This window comes from Prionailurus viverrinus, chromosome X (assembly GCF_022837055.1).
Source record: "Prionailurus viverrinus isolate Anna chromosome X, UM_Priviv_1.0, whole genome shotgun sequence".
NCBI lineage: Eukaryota > Metazoa > Chordata > Mammalia > Carnivora > Felidae > Prionailurus > Prionailurus viverrinus.
Genome location: NC_062579.1, coordinates 1,853,956 through 1,874,307, shown reverse-complemented (window position 1 = coordinate 1,874,307; position 20,352 = coordinate 1,853,956). Strand labels below are relative to the sequence as shown.

At 45.2% G+C, this 20,352-nt stretch overlaps 1 protein-coding gene across 4 annotated transcripts in view; it reads left to right on the top strand.

Annotated features, from left to right (window-relative positions):
* The window catches only part of PNPLA4 (patatin like phospholipase domain containing 4), a 30,556-nt gene extending 10,799 nt beyond the window's left edge, over nucleotides 1-19,757 (top strand). For all 4 annotated transcript variants that reach the window (XM_047843337.1, XM_047843338.1, XM_047843335.1 and 1 more), the window contains exons 5-7: nucleotides 6,952-7,017; nucleotides 18,639-18,791; nucleotides 19,515-19,757. In XM_047843337.1, the coding sequence (XP_047699293.1) occupies nucleotides 6,952-7,017; nucleotides 18,639-18,791; nucleotides 19,515-19,646 (351 nt within the window). In that variant the 3' untranslated portion in view covers nucleotides 19,647-19,757. The remainder of the gene's footprint in view (nucleotides 1-6,951; nucleotides 7,018-18,638; nucleotides 18,792-19,514) is intronic.
* Nucleotides 19,758-20,352: the final 595 nt, after the last annotated feature.

Here is a 20,352-nt window from a genome sequence, read left to right as displayed (position 1 = left end):
CAGAAGCAGCTTTGGAACCGGGTAGCAGATGGAGGCTGGGGGACACTAGAGGCACATGCTAGAAAGAGCCCCCATTGCCATGAATGGACCTTTAGAGGTGATTCTGAAGAAGACGCGGAAAAGAACAAGAAGAACTAGAGAGAGAGCCGCCATATTTGTAATGAATCACTAAGGGCCTGGAAACAGAATCGGTAGGACTGTGCGTGGCACAGCCGTTCTGATGAGGTCTCGGAAAGAAACAAGGACATGTCCTCAACTGCTGTAGGAGCAAGGCCCTCCTTGCTATGAGGGAGCAAAGAATCTGCCTGAACTGTGTTCTTGTCCCAGCATTTTCTGGAAGGTTGAACTTGGAAGTGATGAAAATGAATACTTGATGAGTCCTCATTCCAAGCCGAGCGTTGAAGGAGCAGTCTGGTTTCCCTTGACTGCTTATAGAAAATGCAAGAAGAGAGAAATGACTTAAAGATGGAATTGCTTATCAAAGGCAAGGTAGAACTTAAAACTTTGGGACTTTCTCAGCCTGTCCTTATTGAAAAGAATGACAGCCTCTTGGGAACAGAACTGGAAGAGGTGGCTAAACCAGTCATCTGATGAGGCTGTTGTCAGCCTTATAAAGAGAAGCCAGGACTATTGTCCCAAGACAATGGAAGTGTGACCCCTGAGGCATCTCAGAGAGGTCACAGGAGGCCTGCCCGTCTCATCAGAAGCCCAGAGAATAAGGGCAAGTGTAGACGCACCCTCACCTCTCACAGGCCAGTCCTCCCTGCCTTAGAGCCATGGGAGAGGGCCCGCCATGGAGATCCCAGACAGAGCTCAGTGGGCACAGGGTTCCAGCCCCAGGGAGCCTCTGGCGGGAGACTGAGGTGCAGAGCCAGCACAGAGGTGGGGCCTAATCCCTGCCCAGCAAAGCTTCAGGGGCAGGACCCTGCCCCCATGGGCTCATAAGGCACAACATCAAGCCACAGAGGACTACCCTCCAGCCTTCAAGTCTAGTGGCACTTGCCCCCTTGGGTTTCAGACTTGCTCCGAATGCTTCTTCTTGCCTTCCTATTTCTCCCCTTGGAAGGGGACCTTCTCTGCTGTGCCTTCTCACCGCATTTTTGGGAAACGCATAACCTGACTGATCTAATAGGTTCCCAGCTGGACACCAGATTGCCTCAGGATGAACGGTACTTCAGGTCCCACCCGGAGTGGAGTTAGAAGCTATTTGCGTGAGGCTTTGAGCTTTAAACTTTGGAGTGGATGCTAGAACAACTTAAGACTTTTTTGGGTACGGGGAGGGGATGAATATATTTCGCATGCAGGAAGGACATGAATTTGGGGGGGGGGGGGGCAGGGGTGAAATGCTAGGTCTTAAATGTTTCTGTCACCACAATTCACGTTGAACCTAACTCCCATGAGATGATATTAGCAGGTGGGGCCTTTGGGGGTGATTAGGTTATGAGGGCCGAATCCTCATGAATGAGAACAGTGCCCTCACAAAGTGACCCCAAAGAGCACCCTGGCCCCTTCGGCCACATGAGGACACAGTGAGAAGATGGCTGTCCATGAACCAGGAAGTGGGCTCTCACCAGACACCAGACCTGCTGGTGCCCTGTTCTTGGACTTTGTGCTCCCCAGAACTGTGATAAATGTGTATTGTTTAGAAGTCCCCCAATTTATGGTATGTCGTACAGCAGCCAGAGTTGACTAAGACACTCCGTGTTGGGGTTTCCCCCCATTGTTTGTATACCACTGTAAGTCACACGTGTGGTCTGCAGGTGTTGTTTTGTGCAGAACTCATTTGTGCTGAGTACGCCCCTCCCCCTAGTAGTGAATGAGCAGAGACAGGGAGGCACTTGTGAAGTGTGCTACCAGGCCAGTAGGAGATGAGCCCCAGAGGAAGGATCCCAGTACGCAGTGAAGCCAGAGCCCCGAGGGGCCCCCTCCCCCAAACACCTCCCTTGTTCTCATCAACCAGGGACATCCACTTGGGGTGCCACACCCTTTTTGGGGATGAATTGTGGGGGCAGATAAAAATGTATCCTTGGAGGATGAACTCCACTGATCATTTCTGTGGGTCGGATGTGTTGAGGAGATCAACACCACGTTGAGGTCAGTTTCTGCAAAGGCATTTGGTACCTTGGTGATGGAAAGCCTAGCCCTCATCTTCGGTAGAGTGTGGGTGGACCACTGACTTCTCAGTGCCTTAGCTTCTCTGTCAGTTGGAATGCACACTCCCACCTACCCCACAAATTGCTATGCAGACCAGCTGCAGTCATGTGTGTGGGGGCACTTACCAAGTCAGGGGCCCTTGCTCTCCAGGCTCTTGTCCCGTGTACCATAGGTCCTTAGCGATTCCTTTACTAGCGGGCCCCGTTACACATTATCCCGGGAATTCTGGGCTATCTTTCTTCACAAGGAAACATGCAGCCAGGAAATGCAAGCACATCTTAATATCAGCCTTCAGCAAAGTGTGACGAGGGAGGTAAATCCTTTGTTTCTAAGAAAGTCCTAGGTCACTTCCTCAGCCGAGCAGACATGATTGTGAAGTTAACTGTGCCATGGCGTGCTGGTGGTGGCCGCTTGTGTGCATTAGGACCAAGCGCTGAATTCTTCACGTTGTAAAGCTGGTGGACGCGGGTAGTCTGAGCTGGTCATTTGACCCAAGTGAATGCTCGTGGATCGATAGTCCCAGGAAGGCTTTCGTGCAGAACCGTGCCCCGCTTGCGAAGAACCACCCTCTCTCCATCGTGCTGAAGTCCCGTGTTGCCGCACGCTTAGCGAGAATGCTCTTAGGGCAAGATCTTCGCCCATTTCGCCTAGTGAAGGTGAACGAAGGCCTGATGTAAGATTGTTCATTATCCTGGGAAGCCTGGGAAGATAAATTTGACCGTGTCTTTGAATTTCAACTACACCAGCAGGTTCTGAATAAATAGCCAGCTCCTCATTAAACTCCACAGCAAACTTTAGGCATAAATGAAACTTGTTGGGAATTCATTCTCGAAGGAAGCCAGGCCACATAATTTTCTAAACACCCCTTTTCTATAACATGTAAAATCAAAACAGCTAGTCAGAGCGTGCATTGAATATGCACTTGGCGATGCTTCGTGCATTGCTAGAGGATGTCACTAGCTTTTATTTTTATCATTGTGTATTTAGTAAGAATGAGACAAAAAAGCAAATCAACGTTCTGACCTCTGTGCACTGTTTAAAGTACTGAGTCCTGTGATGGGCCATGAATGGCAAGACCCAGATGTTACATCCGTGTGTCAGCCACAACGCTATTGACACTTGGGGTCTGATACTTGTCTGTGGTGGGGGCTGGCCTGTGCACTAATAGGTGTGTAGAAGCATCCCTTGACTCTACCCACTAGATGCCAGTAGTAACCATCCCCCCACCACCACACACACAATAGTGACAAATAAAACTGTCTCCAGACATCGCTAAATGTCCCCAGGAAACAAAGACACTCTTCCCTTCACTGAGAACCTCTACTCTATGTGTGTGGAGCTTTATTGGTGAGAAAAACTTCACTGGGAAAACAACGAGGTAAGACACGCTGTATGGACATGTTTAGACCTACTGTGTGTCCTATTACATGGCCTCAGAGTGTGAGTCTTCGCCTCTTTCCTTCGAACGTTCCATTTGCTTGCAATAAAATGGCGGCAAACAGACCACGAATAAGACAGACCACTTAGTTCTCTACTGTGGAAGCTAATTTTCCCACTGAACTTGGTCTGATATGCAAATCAGCAGCCCACGTACAGGGAAAGTGAGTTATGTCAGAGTAAATACATTGATTTGGAGGACTGACAGGTATTTTCTAGTTCACTGCAGTCCTCATATCATTTAGGAAGATTCGTACTCTTCTTATCTGTAGGAAAGTAATTGAATAGCATTTTTCAACCAAACACCGAAAACACTTGCAAGCATTAACTTGTGAACTTTACATTATACTCTGACACGGAGAGTGGGGAGGAAAAACACATCATTCTGATTCTAATGGTGGTGATTTTTTTTTTTTTTGCAGGGCACATATGATTATTTATGCAGCATAATGAAATAAATCGTCATATTTACAGAGTGTCCTTGGTTCTTTAAAGACCCTTAAGTACTGTAATTTCACAATATGTCTGCGATCCCCAGAGCGTTCCAGTGATTGCCACAGCACGATGTTGCTTTTTGCCAAATTACTTCATTAAATAGCCACAGCGTGTCTACAAAACATACCTAGGGCCTGTAATTGTTTTTGTTTTTTTTTTTTAAGAGTAGCCAATTGATGATAGAGCCAAATTCATTTAGGGTGAATGCAGTGACAATGGAAACCGTGCACAGCCTTTCTCTGGAAAACACCCAAGTGCTGATGTTGTGGGGCCGAGAAGGTTGGCTCTGTCCTGTCATCCCCCACTGGCTTATGAAGTAATGCCCCACAAATCACCCGAGATGATATTCACTCCTGCTTTCCTGTTTGTATAACAGGTTTGCCTAGCGTCACAGCTCAGCATTCTATCAAGCCACACATTTCAGGAGGAACGCGGGAGCACCTGGGCAGCTCAGCCAGTTAAGCGACTCTTGATTTCAGCTCAGCTCATGATCTCACGGTTCATGGGATCAAGCACTAAGTTGGGCTGTGTGCTGACAGCGCAGAGCCTGCTTGGGATTCTCTTTCTCCCTCTCTCTTCCCCCCGTCCCCTGCTCGCTTTCTCCCTCTCTCTCAAAATAAATAAACATTAAAAATAGAAGAGGGATGCTAAGGACAGGCATGCCTACAGTCTTGTTTGTAGATGGTTGACAAATCTCATGCAAGATTGCCATTGTACTTTGGTTTGATGATCTGTTGTCAACATGTTGCAATTCTTTTTTTTTTAACTTTATTTATTGATTTTGAGAGTGTGCATGCAAGCAGGGGAGGTGGAGAGAGAGAGAGAGAGACAGAGAGAGAGAATCCTAAGCAAGCTCCATGCTGTCAGCACAGAGCCCAATGTGGGCCTCAATCTCACAAACTATGAGATCATGACCTGAGCAGAAATGAACAGTGGGATGTTTCACTGAGCCACCCAGGCACCCTGACATCTTGCATTTCTTAATACCTGTATTTTCATTTTTCACTGGGCACACAGATGACGTCGCTGGTTCGGGCACCCGGCACCAGCCTGGAACAAGAGGGATATGTGACGCGTGTCAGTCCTTTCCTTCTTTTCTGCTAGAGTCTTGGTTTGTGCTGTTCTACTCACACCTGACGCCCCAGATGTTTCCAGGCCACCTGTCAGGAGCCCGTTGCCATGGGGACTGTTAGAGCCTCAGCCCTTGTGCTCGACACGTCCCCAACACCATGGGCGAATCCTTGTTTGTCCCACTGAACCCCATCAAGGGGGCTCACCTGCATTCCTGCCGTGGAGACGGGGAGGTCAAACAGGCATTTGTGGGTCTGAGAAGGCCCGAGAAGGCCTGACCGACCATGCAGGAGGCACAGACCCTGTCCCTTAAGCACTTTTCAGCAGCGAGGAGCCACGAGCCTTGTTAAGAGTTGGGACCACTGCACAGAGAAGCCAGTGCCAACTTCCAGGTACACGACGCAGAAATAAAAGCGGTCCAGCCAGGTTCCACCCCACAGAGGACGCCTCCTACAGAAAGTCCAGTTGCTGGTGACTGGATCTATCGTTACTCACAGTTCAGAATATACATATTGGCCTTGGAGAGCTGACCTCAGAAAACATACCTACACTATTGTTTCCCTGGGGAAAAATGCTCTTTGAGTTGTAAATAATTCTAAGTAGGCGATTTGCAAATCAGTTGTGGGGCCGTAATCCATTTCTGAATAATATATGCCCACCCCACCCCTGCCAAATCTCATGAAATCCTTGACAAGAAACAGTTACTAGTTGAAAGATTCTAGCTTAAATATTCGGTATCTACTGCTGTGTCTTTCCAAACAGAACAGTAGTGATTTGGAGACTGCACTAGAAAAAAGAAAAGAAACATGTAAATGTCAGAAAAGCTCCCAATGCCCAAGTTCTGTTGGAAGAAATGGTAATATTCTAAATGGCGACCTTTTTCGCCTTTTTCAATAGAAGATAACGCGTACCTGCTGTCCCAAGCTGCTGCTGTCGCATTATATATGCAGACCATGTGGCTAGCACATGAAATGTGTCGCTCCCGTTAGCAACATCGTGGGGAGAAATTAGAATCCTCCCAAGCTGCAGGCTGGTCTCCTCTGTAATAACCAGAGGGTTTGCTCCTCTGAAAAATAAGAGTGCAACCTTATTTTTATTTTTTTCAAGTAAAGTCTGCCCCCAACATGGGGCTTGAACTCAAGACCCGAAGATCAAGCCACACGCTCCACAGACTGAGCCAGCGAGGCGCCCTCCACAGTGCAACCTGAGAAATGATTTTTATAGCATATGACAGAGCATCGTGAATAATTTATTTGCAGCCTGTATGTGCTCACGAATGTAGACCTCCCTGGAAGTTAAATTTTCTAATGACCTGGTCGTCTGCAATTAAAATAGCGATTTTACTCAGGTGAAGTCAGTTGAGTCACAGAGCATGGAATCTCGCCTCTGTGTTCATGGTCTTTTCAGACAATAGAAGTGTCACCTTCTCCTTAACTGTGTCTGGTGTGCAGTTGTAATATATAGAACTGGGGCGCCTGGGTGGCTCAGTCGGTTAAGCGTCCAACTTTGGCTCAGGTCATGATCTCGAGGTCCGTGAGTTCGAGCCCTGGAGCCTGTTTCAGATGCTGTGTCTCCCTCTCTCTCTGACCCTCCCCCGTTCATGCTCTGTCTCTCTGTCTCAAAAATAAATAAACGTTAAAAAAAAATTTTAAAAAAAAGAAATATATAGAACTTAATCTTTTACAGTGAACATTGTTATTTTTGGAAAAACGTAACATGTTTTACTAATACATCAAGTGTGTTTTGTGTGTGAATGCTTACACTTGCCGGCTGTTTCTCTGTTTCCTCCTCCAGGTTCTCCTGGCTAGCAGCTTCCTGCCCATTTACGCGGGCCTGAAACCAGTGGAGTACAACGGGCAGGTAACCTTCTTTTAACTGATGAATCATCAGGATTCCCTGGATTAATACGTTTCCTTTCAAGGATCCAATTTTATCATTATGCTGGTGATTCCAAATCAGTTTATATTATTTTTTTTTAAATAATTTTGTTTTTAACAGAAAAGAAATCAAGTACGGGAGGCATGGCAGCAAGACCTCGACACTCAGAATGATGGGGATGCCCCTTTTTCCATCGGGTTATAAATTTTGTCCCTTTTGTTAAAAGAAAAAAAAAACTAAAAGAATTTTTAAAACAGTAAACTCCTACTCACAGCCCCTTCAGGCAGAGCTGAGCTGCCAGCAGGGAAAAGCCTCAGGGCTCTGCATGTGACCACCCCCCCCCCCCCACCAGCACCCACTCCTTCCCCTTCCCCAACCCCCACAGGAGCCCCCCCCCCCCCCCCCCCCCCCCCCCCCCCCCCCCCCGCCAGGCAGCAAGCCCCTCCCCGGCCCTGCACTTCCCCAGCAATGCAGGACTGCTCTCTTCCCCTGGCCCCCCCCCCCCCCCCCCCCCCCCCCCCCCGCACTCCAGGCAGGAGGGAGGGAGAGAGAGAGGGAGGGAGGGAAAGGTGAGCTAATACCTGCCATCTGCTCTCAGGCGGGGCTGTGGGCCAGCTCCTCTCTGCCTTCTGCAGCCGCTGCAGTAAAGGTTCATTATCCTACCTACCCTCTCTGGCTCCTGCATACAGGCGCACACTGTAGAACAGATACACTGTCTCTCTAACACATGCCAGAGATCCGTATTTATAAGCAAATACACTAACTACTTAGCACACACCAGAGATAGGCATTTTAAAATCAAAGACAGTATCTATTTCAAACATACCACAGTTACACATTTTATCAAATAAATTATCTACTTAGCACATACCAGAGATAGGCATTTTAAAATCAAAGACAGTATCTATTTCACACATACCAGAGTTATGCATTTTATAATCAAATACAGTATCTACTTAGCACACACCAGAGATACGTATTTGTAATCAAATACAGTATCTATTTAACCCATACCAGAGCAATGCATTTTATCATCTAATACAGTATCTACTTAACACATACCAGAGATACATATTTACAATCAAATATAAGCATCTATTTAAAATATACTAGATATACATTTATAATCAAATAGAATATCTAACACATACCAGAAATATGCATTTTATAATCAAATACACTATTTAACATATACCAGAGATATGTATTTATAATCAAATACAGCATCTATTTAACACATACTAGAGATACATATTGTATAATGCAATATAGTATCTATTTAACACATAGCCAAGATCAGGCACATATTCACAGATGAATAAATGCCATTTGTTTTATTTAGTATATATATATATATATATATATATATACATCATATGCACTTACTCCTAAGTGAGTACATGAAAAATGTTTAATATCTGTCATTCATTCATTCACTCACTCAGGGACTTCGAGGGCCCTGTGCACAGTACCTCTACTCAAGGAATTGGTGATCTCACAACAAAGGCATCGATTTTTGTGATCTCGCAAGCCCTCCTGATTGTCTTGCTTTGAGCATTCTTGGTCTTTCCAGGCCTTTGCCGTGCTTCCTGTACACTTCTGGGCCCAAATTGGTCTGCCCCAGGACCGTCGTCTAAAGGGACACACGGGGAGAGAGAGGCACAGAGATGTTAAGTAACCGGAAAAGCCGTGTAGATGCAAAGTTGCAGAGCCTAAGAGGGACAGTTCAGTTTAGCTCTGTTTATTAGCCATAGGCATACAGTCCAAACAGAATGCTAAAACCCTCTTTGTTACTGTTTAGAAACTAAATATACACTGATCTTTTTTTTTTTTTAAGAGCAACATAAAATAATTTAAACATCAGTTCATGGAAAGCAGGGTTGGGTTTGTTTTTTTTTTTCCCCTACGGTTGGTACTTTCTCTCAGACCTAACAGGTATTTAGTTCCCAAGGAGTGTGAGGTATGTTGCCATCTAAAAATTTGAGAGGTACTGTACTTTATTGTAATTACTTTAAGTTCAATAGCATTTTCCCTCCTATTATAGGATAGGAGTAAAAGTTAACATTTATTTTTAGCTATAAATTTTTATTAAGATGCTACCAAAATCAATGTTATCTTATAAACTAACTTTATAATGATCTGAAATGTAATGATTTTACTTCAAAGTATGATTGTGTAATATATAATAATGATAGAAATGGCTAAACATAGAATATACAATAATGATAGAAATGGGCAAAAAAAAACTCTAAGGTGTCTTAGAGATGACATGTTATGAAAGGGGGTTGGGGAGTCAAGAGTCCCCAGAATTGCCAACGTGATCAATAATTAAGAGGTAGCAATTGAGCAGGGAGGGTGTAGATGCAGAATGTGCTACAAAGGAGGTGGGAATTTCAGAAAGGGAGGGTGGAAGCAAGGTTACAAGAGCTGGGGCGCCTGGTGGCTCGGGCAGTTAAGTGCCAGACTCTTGGTTTCGGCTCAGCTCATGATCTCACGCTTCGTGAGTTTGAGCCCCGCATCAGGCTCTGTGCTGACAGTGCAGGGCCTGCTTGGCGTTCCCCCCCCTCCCCCCCCCCCCCCCCCCGCCGTCTCTCTCTCCCAAAATAAGATAAATTTTTTTAAAAAGTTACAATACAGCTGAGCCCCAGAAGCCAAGGATGCTCTAACACTATGCTAAACAGTTTCCTGTACAAATACTAGTAAAGGTGTTATGAATGAGGTGCAGGTGATAGAGGCTTCTAGCTTTCTTCCACCGTGAACTCTCCTCTCCTTCCTTATGACAGAATCAGAGTGGTTGGCCGGACATTTCCAGACTTCCATTGTAGCTAGGTGAGGCTCCCATTTAAGTGCTGGCTGGTGAGATATAAGCTGGATTACTGTGGGACTTACAGGAAGGGAGCTTGTATACCTTTCTTTACTTCCTGCTGCCCAGAACCTAGCTGTGATGACTGGAACTGCAGCAGCCATTCTGCATCATGAGGTCACCAATCCCACCGTGGAGATGGCCACAGAGTGAACTGGAAAGACGTGCCCTGAACGACTTGGGGAGGCCACCCTTACCAGTCCACTCTCCATTTTCCTTGTAATGGAAAAAGCAGTACAACTCATGCTGTTATCGTTTTCTGTTGGCTGCAACAGAACCCCCTCACCTGTCATGGGATGACTGCGCTGTATTTTGCAGACGAGGAGAAAGGGAGGTTCAGAGATGTGCATTTGACTTCACAGAGGTCACCTAGCTAGTGAGTGGGCACCTTTCCCAGGATGATCTCCAGTGTTTGTGCCTCTGCCGTGTCTCCTGCCCCAGTCTGTCTAGTTTGTTGCCCATTACCCATGTCTGTGCAAAGTAGACATGTGACACTTACTTAATTTTAAGGTCTCCTGAAAGCGTCAGGTTTCCGTTGTGCTTTACTGCTGTCCACAAAGAGGGGGTCCTGAGCACACGATGAGGGACAGAACCCTCGGAGACCTTGTGCACGTGTGCACACACTTACCAACATTCTGGCCTCCTTCCGTGCTTATCACAGATGCTCTTTCAGCCTGAGAGCCTCCCACAGTTTCTGTAGGATTTGTAGGCCAGCTTGCTTGCTGGAATCTTTCCATTTTCAGCCAAACACAAACTTTGATTTAAATGCAGCATTTGCCAGTGGGTGTGAGCTTTTCCTATGACTTAACTTACAGAAAAAAATCCCATCATGCTGAAAACACGTCTCCTGTTCTAGGTTTTAGTGTTTTTGTGGAAGTCAGGTCTTGATTGGTTGGCAGGATTTGGTGGTTTTTCTGAAGTGACTGAGGTGACAGCAGCAGCAGGAGGCAGAGTAGTGCCCTGTGGTGGTGCGGCCTGGTGAGTATACCGTGTGGCCCACTTGTGCGTTCTCGCTCTCTCTCAAAAATAAGCATTAAAAAAAATTTTTTTTAAATAAGTTTCATACTTTCGTAAGGCAGAAGATTAACTTAACAGACAGTATAATTCCTTCCTAACCTGTCTAGTAGCTATTTGATGTAGTCTGATGTCTATTTCCTTTTCCTAATTTTTATTTATTTATTTATTTATTTTTTAATGTTTATTTTTTTTTTGACACAGAGAAAGAGACAGAGCATGAGAGGAGGAGAGACAGAGAGAGAGGGAGACACAGAATCCGAAGCAGACTCCAGGCTCTGAGCTATCGGCACAGAGCCCGACGTGGGGGTTCAAGCTCACGAACCTTGAGATCGTGACCTGAGCCCAAGTCGGACACTTAACCGACTGAGCCACCCAGGCTCCCCTTCCCTAATTTTTTTTAAAAGTTATTTGTTTATTTAGGGAGAAAGAGAGGGAGAGAATCCCAAGCAGGCTCCACGCCGTCAGCACAGAGCCTAATGCAGGGTTTGAACTCACGAACCATGAGATCATGACCTGAGCCAAAGTCGGACTCTTAACAGAATGAGCCACCCAGGAGCCCCTTTGCTAATTTTTTTTTAAAAAGTATTTGTTTATTTAGAGAGAAAGAGAGGGAGAGAATCACAAGCAGGCTCCACACTGTCAGCACACAGCCTAATGCAGGGTTTGAACTCACGAACCATGAGATCATGACCTGAGCTAAAGTTGGACTCTTAACTGGATGAGCCACCCAGGAGCCCCTTCCCTAACTTTTTTAAAGTTCTTGTAGGTCTCCTGGCTTCCTCTTCTAAGACCTGTTTTTAGGACCCTGTTTATGGTAGATAGTCATTAGCTGCTGAATAAATGAATGAAGAACAGAAACATATTGAAGGTCAGACTTGTATTTCTTACTCAGGAATCTTCAGTCAGCATATCTGGCCTCTGAATGTGCATCCTCAGAAAACGCCACGTTTTCACAATTCTTGACATCAATTTGGAACAAGCATGAGCATTTTCAAGAGGAGGTCTGAACTAACAAGTTGTCTGGTTTGGTTTTTTAAGTGATAGCATCAGCATTGGCAATGGTCTAATTGGTCATAATAACAGAAGAAGATCATCTCTAGAACTGATGGTATGCACATCACAAGACAAGCTGTAGGGTGTTTTTTTTTTTTCTTTTTTCTTGTCTGAATTAGAATTCAGGCAATATTTTGACTATGTATTATCTAGAGAAAATTTAACATTGAATTATTCTAGTCTAGTGAGCATTTTGTATGGGATATGGATTATTAATTCTTTCATTACTGACATATTTGTGGGAAAGACCGTCGTGGAATACCGTTACTATGTATTTGTATATAACTATTACCATAATTCTCCCACGTCTATTTCTTCGTGACTTAGACGTTTCACACAGATAGGTGGTGCAGTCACCAACACAGTCAACAGTAAGTGGTAACTGGCCTGGCGACTGGCCAGATTAGGCTTGACGGGAATCTGGATATCAAGTCAGTTATTCCGACGGAGAAGGTCTTAGTTTTCAGCAACATCCTAAAAGTTTTTGCACTGTCGGTTTGGAAAAACATGTTAGTGTTCCAGGGAATGTTTTTGATGTAACATTTATACTGTCACTAGCTAAACACCTCTAGCATTTTCTGAAAAGTAAGTACCTAAAGTCATCATTTTTGAATCAAAAATCAGAAATTCAAAAGTTAAGACAACAATGTACCAATAATCTTTAGTAGAAGTACTGAAGGGTTTTTTTTTTAACCTCTTCTGAAATTTTTTGTTTTAAGTTGTCTCCCTGTGATTAAGAAGGGATCATAGATCTCTTCTCCCCTCCTGCATTTCTTTATCTCTAATGGGAGGGTCTGATCTACATTTTGGGGAGTGGGTATTTCCTTGTCTTTCTGTCTCTCCCTCCCCTCTATTTTGAGAATCAAGAACCAAAAGTGTTCAGGGGCACCTGGCTGGCTTAGTTGGTTAAGCATCCGGCTTCGGCTCAGGTCATGATCTCATGGTTTGTGCGTTCAAGCCCCGCATGGGGCTCTGTGCTGACGGCTCAGACCCTGGAGCCTGATTCAGATTCTTTATCTGCCATGCCTCTCTCTCTCTCAAATAAGTAAAATAATACATTAAAAAAAAACCCCCAAGAATGTGCTGTGGGACATTACTATCTGTCCTCTATATCATAAAAGAAAATAAGGCATGTGTGCCATAATTCCTTCCCCCGTCCCCACCTCCTGTACCCTGCAGAAATCAATTCTTTTTTTAATTTTTTTTTGATGTTTTTATTTATTTTTGAGACAGAGAGAAAGCACAAACTGGGGAAGAGCAGAGAGAGAGGGAGAAAGGAATGGAAGCAGACTCCGTGCTGACAGCAGAGAGTCTGGGGTGGGGCTCGAACCCCCCAGTGGTGAGATCATGACCTGAGCGGAAGTCGCACACTCAGCCAACTGAGCCCCCCAGGCGCCCCTGCAGAAAACAACTCTGATCCTCCCTGCCTCCCTCAGACACGGCCGCTTTACAGTGTGTGTGAAGGAAGAAGGGAGGTGAGAAGGCCAGCTGCACCCCTTCTGTCCGCGCACCCTGCGGCCGTGCCTGGGAAACACGTTCTGTAAAGCGTTGCGTAGTGAGCGCCCTGGCGTGTGGGGCGTGCAGTGTCTGTTGACCCAGCTACTCAGCTTTGCTGTTTTAGTGCAAAAGTAGCACAGCAGTGTCTCCGCGGAAGGGCATGGCTGTCTGCCAATAAAACTTTATTTGCAAAAGCAGCCAGCCTGTAACTTAGAGTGAGTGACCCTGCAAGCCTCAGTTTCTGCTTCTGTCAAGTGAGGAATCTGACTACACCAGCATGACCTTCCTATGCAACAGCATTTAAACTAATAGGGGAGACATTCTAAGAACCATTCAGCCCTGCGTTCTGGTACTTAAAATAATTATAGACATCAGCGTTTCATTGCTTGTTCTGACAAAGTGGTTTGTATTCACTTGCTTTTTTAAAATTTATTTTGAGAGAGAGAGAGAGAGAGAGAGAGCAGGGGAGGGTCAGAGAGACAGGGACAGAAAGAACCCCAAGCAGGCTCCGTGCTGTCAGCATGGAGCCCAAGCAGGGACTGAACTCAACAACTGTGAGATCATGACCTGAGCCAAAATCAAGAGTGGGCTGCCGAACCGACAGACGCACCCCTGTACTCACCTGCTTTTCGAGCAAGATACACCTGAAGACGATTGAGCCGTGCCTGGAGACCCTCTCCTGGATGGACGTAGCACAGTGCCCACCACGGCACACGCTGTGGACATCACCTGCTTACGTTTTTCCCCTTTAGTTACTTCACAAGAAGTGCTCAAATTCCTAAACCCCGGGCGTGTCCTTCCTAGGTTCCCAGGGCACCTCAGTGTGTACCCCAAACTTTCACAAGGCCTGACACATGCATGATGGTGACCGTCACCAAAGTCCCTTTATAACTGATACCAAACCATCATGGGAAGAACAGCACAGGGGTTTTGTTTTCTTATTTTTTGTTTTTTCTGTGAAAGATTCTGGAATCATAGAAGCCCACGGCAGTCGTTCCCACCTTACAGAATGCTGGCCGCAAGGTGGGCAGCACGGAACACTTGGAGGAATCAGTAGCAAAGAGCCAGAGAATTCACGGACAGCAGTACGTACGAGGCAGGCGTTTCAACTAGACCACACTGGATACAAAACATTTCCACTTTTAATTTGGGGCCGAGGAATGTTTACCGCTGTTACTGTTGTTACTAGCGATTTGGCTGGAATCAGCGTGCCTGAAAGAATGTGCAGTTTTGCTCTGGAAAACAGTGAGGAGGTTCCTCAAAAAAGTAAAAATAGACCTACCCTATGACCCAGCAACAGCACTGCTAGGAATTCACCCAAGGGATACGGGAGTGCTGATGCAAGGGGCACTTGCACCCCAATGTTTATAGGAGCACTCTCAACAATCGCCAAATTATGGAAAGAGCCTAAACGTCCATCAATTGATGAATGGATTAAGAAGTTGTGGTTTATGTACACAATGGAATACTATTTGGCAATGAGGAAGAATGAAATGAGCCTTTTGTAGCAACGTGGATGGAACTGGAGAGTGTGATGCTAAGTGAAATAAGTCATACAGAGAAAGAGAGATACCGTATGTTTTCACTCTTAATGTGGATCCTGAGAAACTTAACAGGAACCCATGGGGGATGGGAAGGAAAAAAAAAAAAAAAGAGGTCAGAGTGGGAGACAGCCAAAGCATTAAGAGACTCTTAAAAACTGAGAACAAACTGAGGGCTGATGGGGGGTGGGGGAGGGGATGATGGATGATGGGTATTGAGGAGGGGATGAGCACTAGGTGTTGTTTGGAAACCAATTTGACAATAAATTTCATATATTAAAAAAAGAAAGAAAGAGAAAGAAAGAAAAGAAAGAAAGAAGGAAGAAAGAAAAGAGAAGAAACAAAGAGAAAGAAAGAAAGAACAAGTGGTTTTGGGGGAATGGTCTAGATCCATTCCCTAGAGCACGCATCAGCAGCCAGAGGTGCTGCGTCCAGAGTGCCTGAGCCGGCAGGGTCACGGTGAGAGAGGTGCTGGTCTGCTGCACATTCAGTCAAGTCATTAGATAAGCTGTACGTTGCCTATAGTCCTTTATGCAATCAGAATCAGCTAACAAGAGTGAGGCAAATCTGGACACTTTTCAGTTCCCCGAAACAGCACTCATTAACCCTGTGATATGTTAGAACACTTGGCAGTGGGATGAGCCAGATTGCCCTCTTTTCCTTAAATTGAGTGAAGTCACATGAGCTCTCAAGTCCCATGACACAAGGTACATATTATTGATATCCCTTGATGAAAATGAAGCACAGCTCTACGTCATTGGTCAAATATCCTATTGAGACTATGAAAGATAATTTGGGGAGGTGGTTTTTTTTTCCTGTAGTTGTTAACATATTATAGAAATTGGTATCCATGCCCAAAGCAAAAGAAAAAAAATAAGACAAAAGCAAGCTCTGAGACAATAAGGCACAGAACCGCATATTTTGGGGCCTTCTCACTGCAAATCTCCCTTTTAAAAATTCTTCCTGCGTGGCTCAGCCACTTAAGCCTCCAACTTCAGTTCAGGCCATGATCTCATGGTTTATAAGTTCGAGCCCCACATCGGGCTCCCTGCTGTGAGCACAGAGCCGGCTTCGCATCCTCTGTCTCCCTCTCTTTCTGTCCCCGCCCCGCTCCTGCCCATGGGCTCTCTCTCCCCCTCTCTCAAAAATAAACATAAAAAAAAACCTGTTTATATAAACATATATATATATATATATATATATACACACACACAATACACACACATACGAGTCTGGGAGTTAAACACACACAACCACATATGAATGTGTGCCTATATAATGTAATTACATGGTAAGGCCTGTGACATTCTTTTAAAAATAATGACATGCAAATCGTGCAGATCGGTTTTCTTTTCATCTTGATCTGCTTCTGTTTTCTGCAACAGCAAAATGCAGTCCCCTCCACTTTTCAACACAGGGTCCACTCATTTACCTTTATGCCCTTTGGGGGAGCTGCTGCTGGCCAAAGCCATTGCAAACAGTGCAGTGCTGATCAGTCACCAGCTTTAGCAATAAAAGCAAGTAAAAAACATTTTAAAAAAAGACACCTTAGAACAAAACGAGTGTGTGTTTTAACCAAGTTCAGGACATTGTCTACTAACCCTTCCTCCCTCCTGTGCCTCTGCTGAGCAGCACAGATATGGTTTCCCTACATGACATTCTCAATGTTCAGGGGAAACTCAGCCTGCAGAATTCTGCGGTGAGGATTCTTCTCTGGGGGCTTGTCAACCATTACCAGACTTTTCTTTTTTTTTTTTTTTTTGCGACTATCAACTGAAAGCTATTTCCAATCACAGATATAACTTGGAGATTTTGCACTTCAGCTGTGTGTGTGTGTGTGCGCGCACACACACGTTTATTTATTGTTACAGCAGATTATGTCCTCACGTTGGTTGGAACAATGGTGGCCTGACACTCTGTGGCTCTGAAATGGACAGCATAATGAGACACCTGCACGGCTCAGCTCGTTGAGCACCCAACTTCGGTTCAGGTCGTGATCTCTCGGTCCGTGAGTTCAAGCCCGCGTCGGGCTCTGTGCCTGGAGCCTGCTTCGGATTCTGTGTCTCCCTCTCTCTCTGCCCCTCCCCCGCTCATGCTCTGTCTCTTTGACCACACGGTTGTGCGGAAGCCTCTAAAGCTTCTCTTACCTGCTCTGTCCATCGCTCTCCATTAGGCACGAGTCTGAAAGAAAACAAAGAAACCTCTTGTGAGTAATGTCTGTTTTGTTTTGTTTTGTTTGTTTTGTTATGTGGTGCTTCTCATTCTTTGTGGCTTTAAAACCACATGTCTTGGGACGCCTGGGTGGCTCCTTCGGTGAAGCGTCCGGCTCCTGATTTCAGCTCAGAGCGTGATCTCACGTTTTATGAATTCTAGCCACACGTTGGGCTCTGTGCTGACTCTGCGAGGCCTGCTTGGGATTCTCTCTCTCTCTCTCTCTCTCTCCCTCCCTCCGTCCCCTGCTCATGCTCGCTGTCTCTCTCTCAAAATAAATATATAAACAAACTGAAAAAAAAAACCTGAAAAAAAAATAAATAAAAACTCACATCTTAAACTCAAGGTGCCACTTTGGAAATAGAAGGATTTCTGGTTGTTCTGGTTATTTTTAAGTTTGCTACAGGAAATGCCAATGTCTAGTTCTTATAACAAAAATGGAACGTCCCATTTGCTAGTTGGTTATTCAGGATCAACTGTAAACATGGCTTTCCACTCTGATTAGATAGTGAGCCCCAGTCTTATTACATGTCTTCTCATGCATCCACCGGCATCATAAAAATTTAGGTACGTCGTATTTAAAATAATCTACTAGGGGCACCTGGGTGGCTCAGTCGGTTAGGTGTCTCCCCCTCTCTCTGACCCTCCCCATCTTGCACTCTGTGTCTCTCTCAAAAATAAACATTTAAAAAAAAATAATCTGAAAGCTTTAATTTTTTTTTAACTTTTAATTTATTTATTTCTGAGAGAGAGAGAGAGACAGAGGGAACAGGGGAAGGGCAGAGAGACAGGGACAGAGAGAGAATCCCAAGCAGGCTCCGCACTGTCAGCACAGAGCCTGATATGAGGCTTGAACTCACGAACCGTGAGATCATGACCAGAGCTGAAACCACGAACCGGATCCTTAACTGACTGAGCCATTCAGGTGCCCCTCTTCTGAAAGTTGTTAAATTTTTTTTTTTCTTTAACGTTTTATTTATTTTTGAGACAGAGAGAAACAGAGCATGAATGGGGGAGGGGCAGAGAGAGAGGGAGACACAGAATCGGGAGCAGGCTCCAGGCTCTGAGCCATCAGCCCAGAGCCCGACGCGGGGCTCGAACTCATGGACCTGCGAGATCGTGACCTGAGCCGAAGTCGGCCGCTTAACCGACTGAGCCACCCAGGCGCCCCTGAAAGTTTTTAAACAATTGGAGAGGTTTCCTGATTTCTGTCAGCTTCCCATTCTATGGGTAAATGATCTGTGTAGAAAGATTTAAAAAATCACCCATCGGATTAGTCCCCATAAACAGTAATTGAAGAGCATAGAAGAGGCTTCAATGATATTACAAGGAAGGAGTCCTGTTGAAAAATCTGTGTTTATCTGCTCCACGTGGGACGTGTCTCATGGACATGTGCCGACACGGGCTGTTTCTTTCCACAGAAGTGGGTGGATGGAGGCCTCACCAACGGCCTTCCCATCCTCCCTGTCGGCCGGACGGTGACCATCTCACCCTTCAGTGGACGACTGGACATCTCCCCGCAGGACAAAGGGCAGTTGAATGTGTACGTTAATATCGCCAAACAGGACATCATGGTGAGTGCTGTGTTCAGTGATATTTGAAGTCACCTGCCTAAGAACTTCCACACGCTTCCAAAATGTTGGAAGCTCATTGATAATGTTACGTACAAACTGCATGTTCTCAGTAATATGGTTTTTTACTAGTTTCCAATACATGTTATGCATACGGATGTGAGTATGCAGACCTGTCCCCATTTACTGTCCGTTTGTGAAAAGTTCTTCTCTCTTCACTTCTTCAGGTCAGTAAACTAGTGAGAGAATTTCAGGGCAAGTTTAAATTAGATCGTTTATTGGTTTAAAAACATGGTGATAATTAAGTGTCACAAAGTATTGGAGGAAAACTCGACTGAAGAACTTACATATTGACTTCCTTAACCTCGTCTAATCGTTCTCACCCCGAGGTGATATTACACTTAGGACACAGTGGCGATGCCTGGACATGTTTGCTTCTCACATCTGCTAGGCACTCCTGGCATCCAGGGGGTAGAGGTCAGGACTGGTGCCCAACATCCTGTGATGCACAGACAGCCCCCACAACGCACAAGTATGTGTCCCCACACGTCATTAGCATCAAGACCCAGAGACCCTCATCTAGCCTGTGGGTGAAGTTAACCTTTCGAGTTGGATTTTTCTCCTACAGACTTTTTAAGCCCCTAATTGTACCTGTGATAAGAAATCTCAGGTTACATGTCCCTGTACTGTAATGTCTCATAGCTTCAATTTGTCTTTCTGTTCTAGCTGTCTGTGGCTAACTTGGTGAGACTGAACCAAGCCCTTTTTCCACCAAGCAAGAGGAAAATGGAATCTCTGTATCAACATGGCTTTGGTGACACCATTAAGTTTTTACTTAAAGAAAATTGGTTTGAATAGAAAGCTTCAAAGTTTATAATGCAAAACAGATTTCATGCCTTTTTTTTTTCTCATTTTTATCCACATGGCTTTTGATGGATGTTTCTAATTAAATCCCTTTTTTAAAAACCCTATCAGGATTCTTGATTACTAGTTTTCGTGTCCTTTGAAAGATTTAGAAGGGTCAGCAATTTGGATAAACCATGGAATGTTGAAACAGGACCACCACCAATGCTGTCTTCCTACACAGAATGTGGCTGCATGTTTTTGCGGTGAAACACATGGGCGTTTCTGTGACATGCCAGTGTCACCAGGGTTGGAGGAGCAAAGGTTTGCTTCTCACGGGTGGACGTGATTGTGCCTGGTAGAGGGTGGATGGGACACGGTAGCCCAGAAGCCCAGATTTGGACCCTAGGTAGGGTTTCCTCGTTCTTCAGTAGAGGTTTATTCCATCCCCACCTTCCTCCTTTTAAACCCCAACTCCCCAGCTAACGTGATTATCAGTCTGTCTTGATGCTTCTCGGTTATGAACCCGGAGCTGCCATTAATAATTCTCTCTCTCCTTATCTCTGTATCTCTCAATCTCCTTCTGCCTACATATTGATGTCTCGCCCTCTTGCCCCCTCTGTTCCTGCAAGGCCATACCTCACTGGATGTTTAGCCATCAGTCAATGGACTGGATGTATCGACTCTAGAAACTTAGATAATATACTACTAAATATGAAGC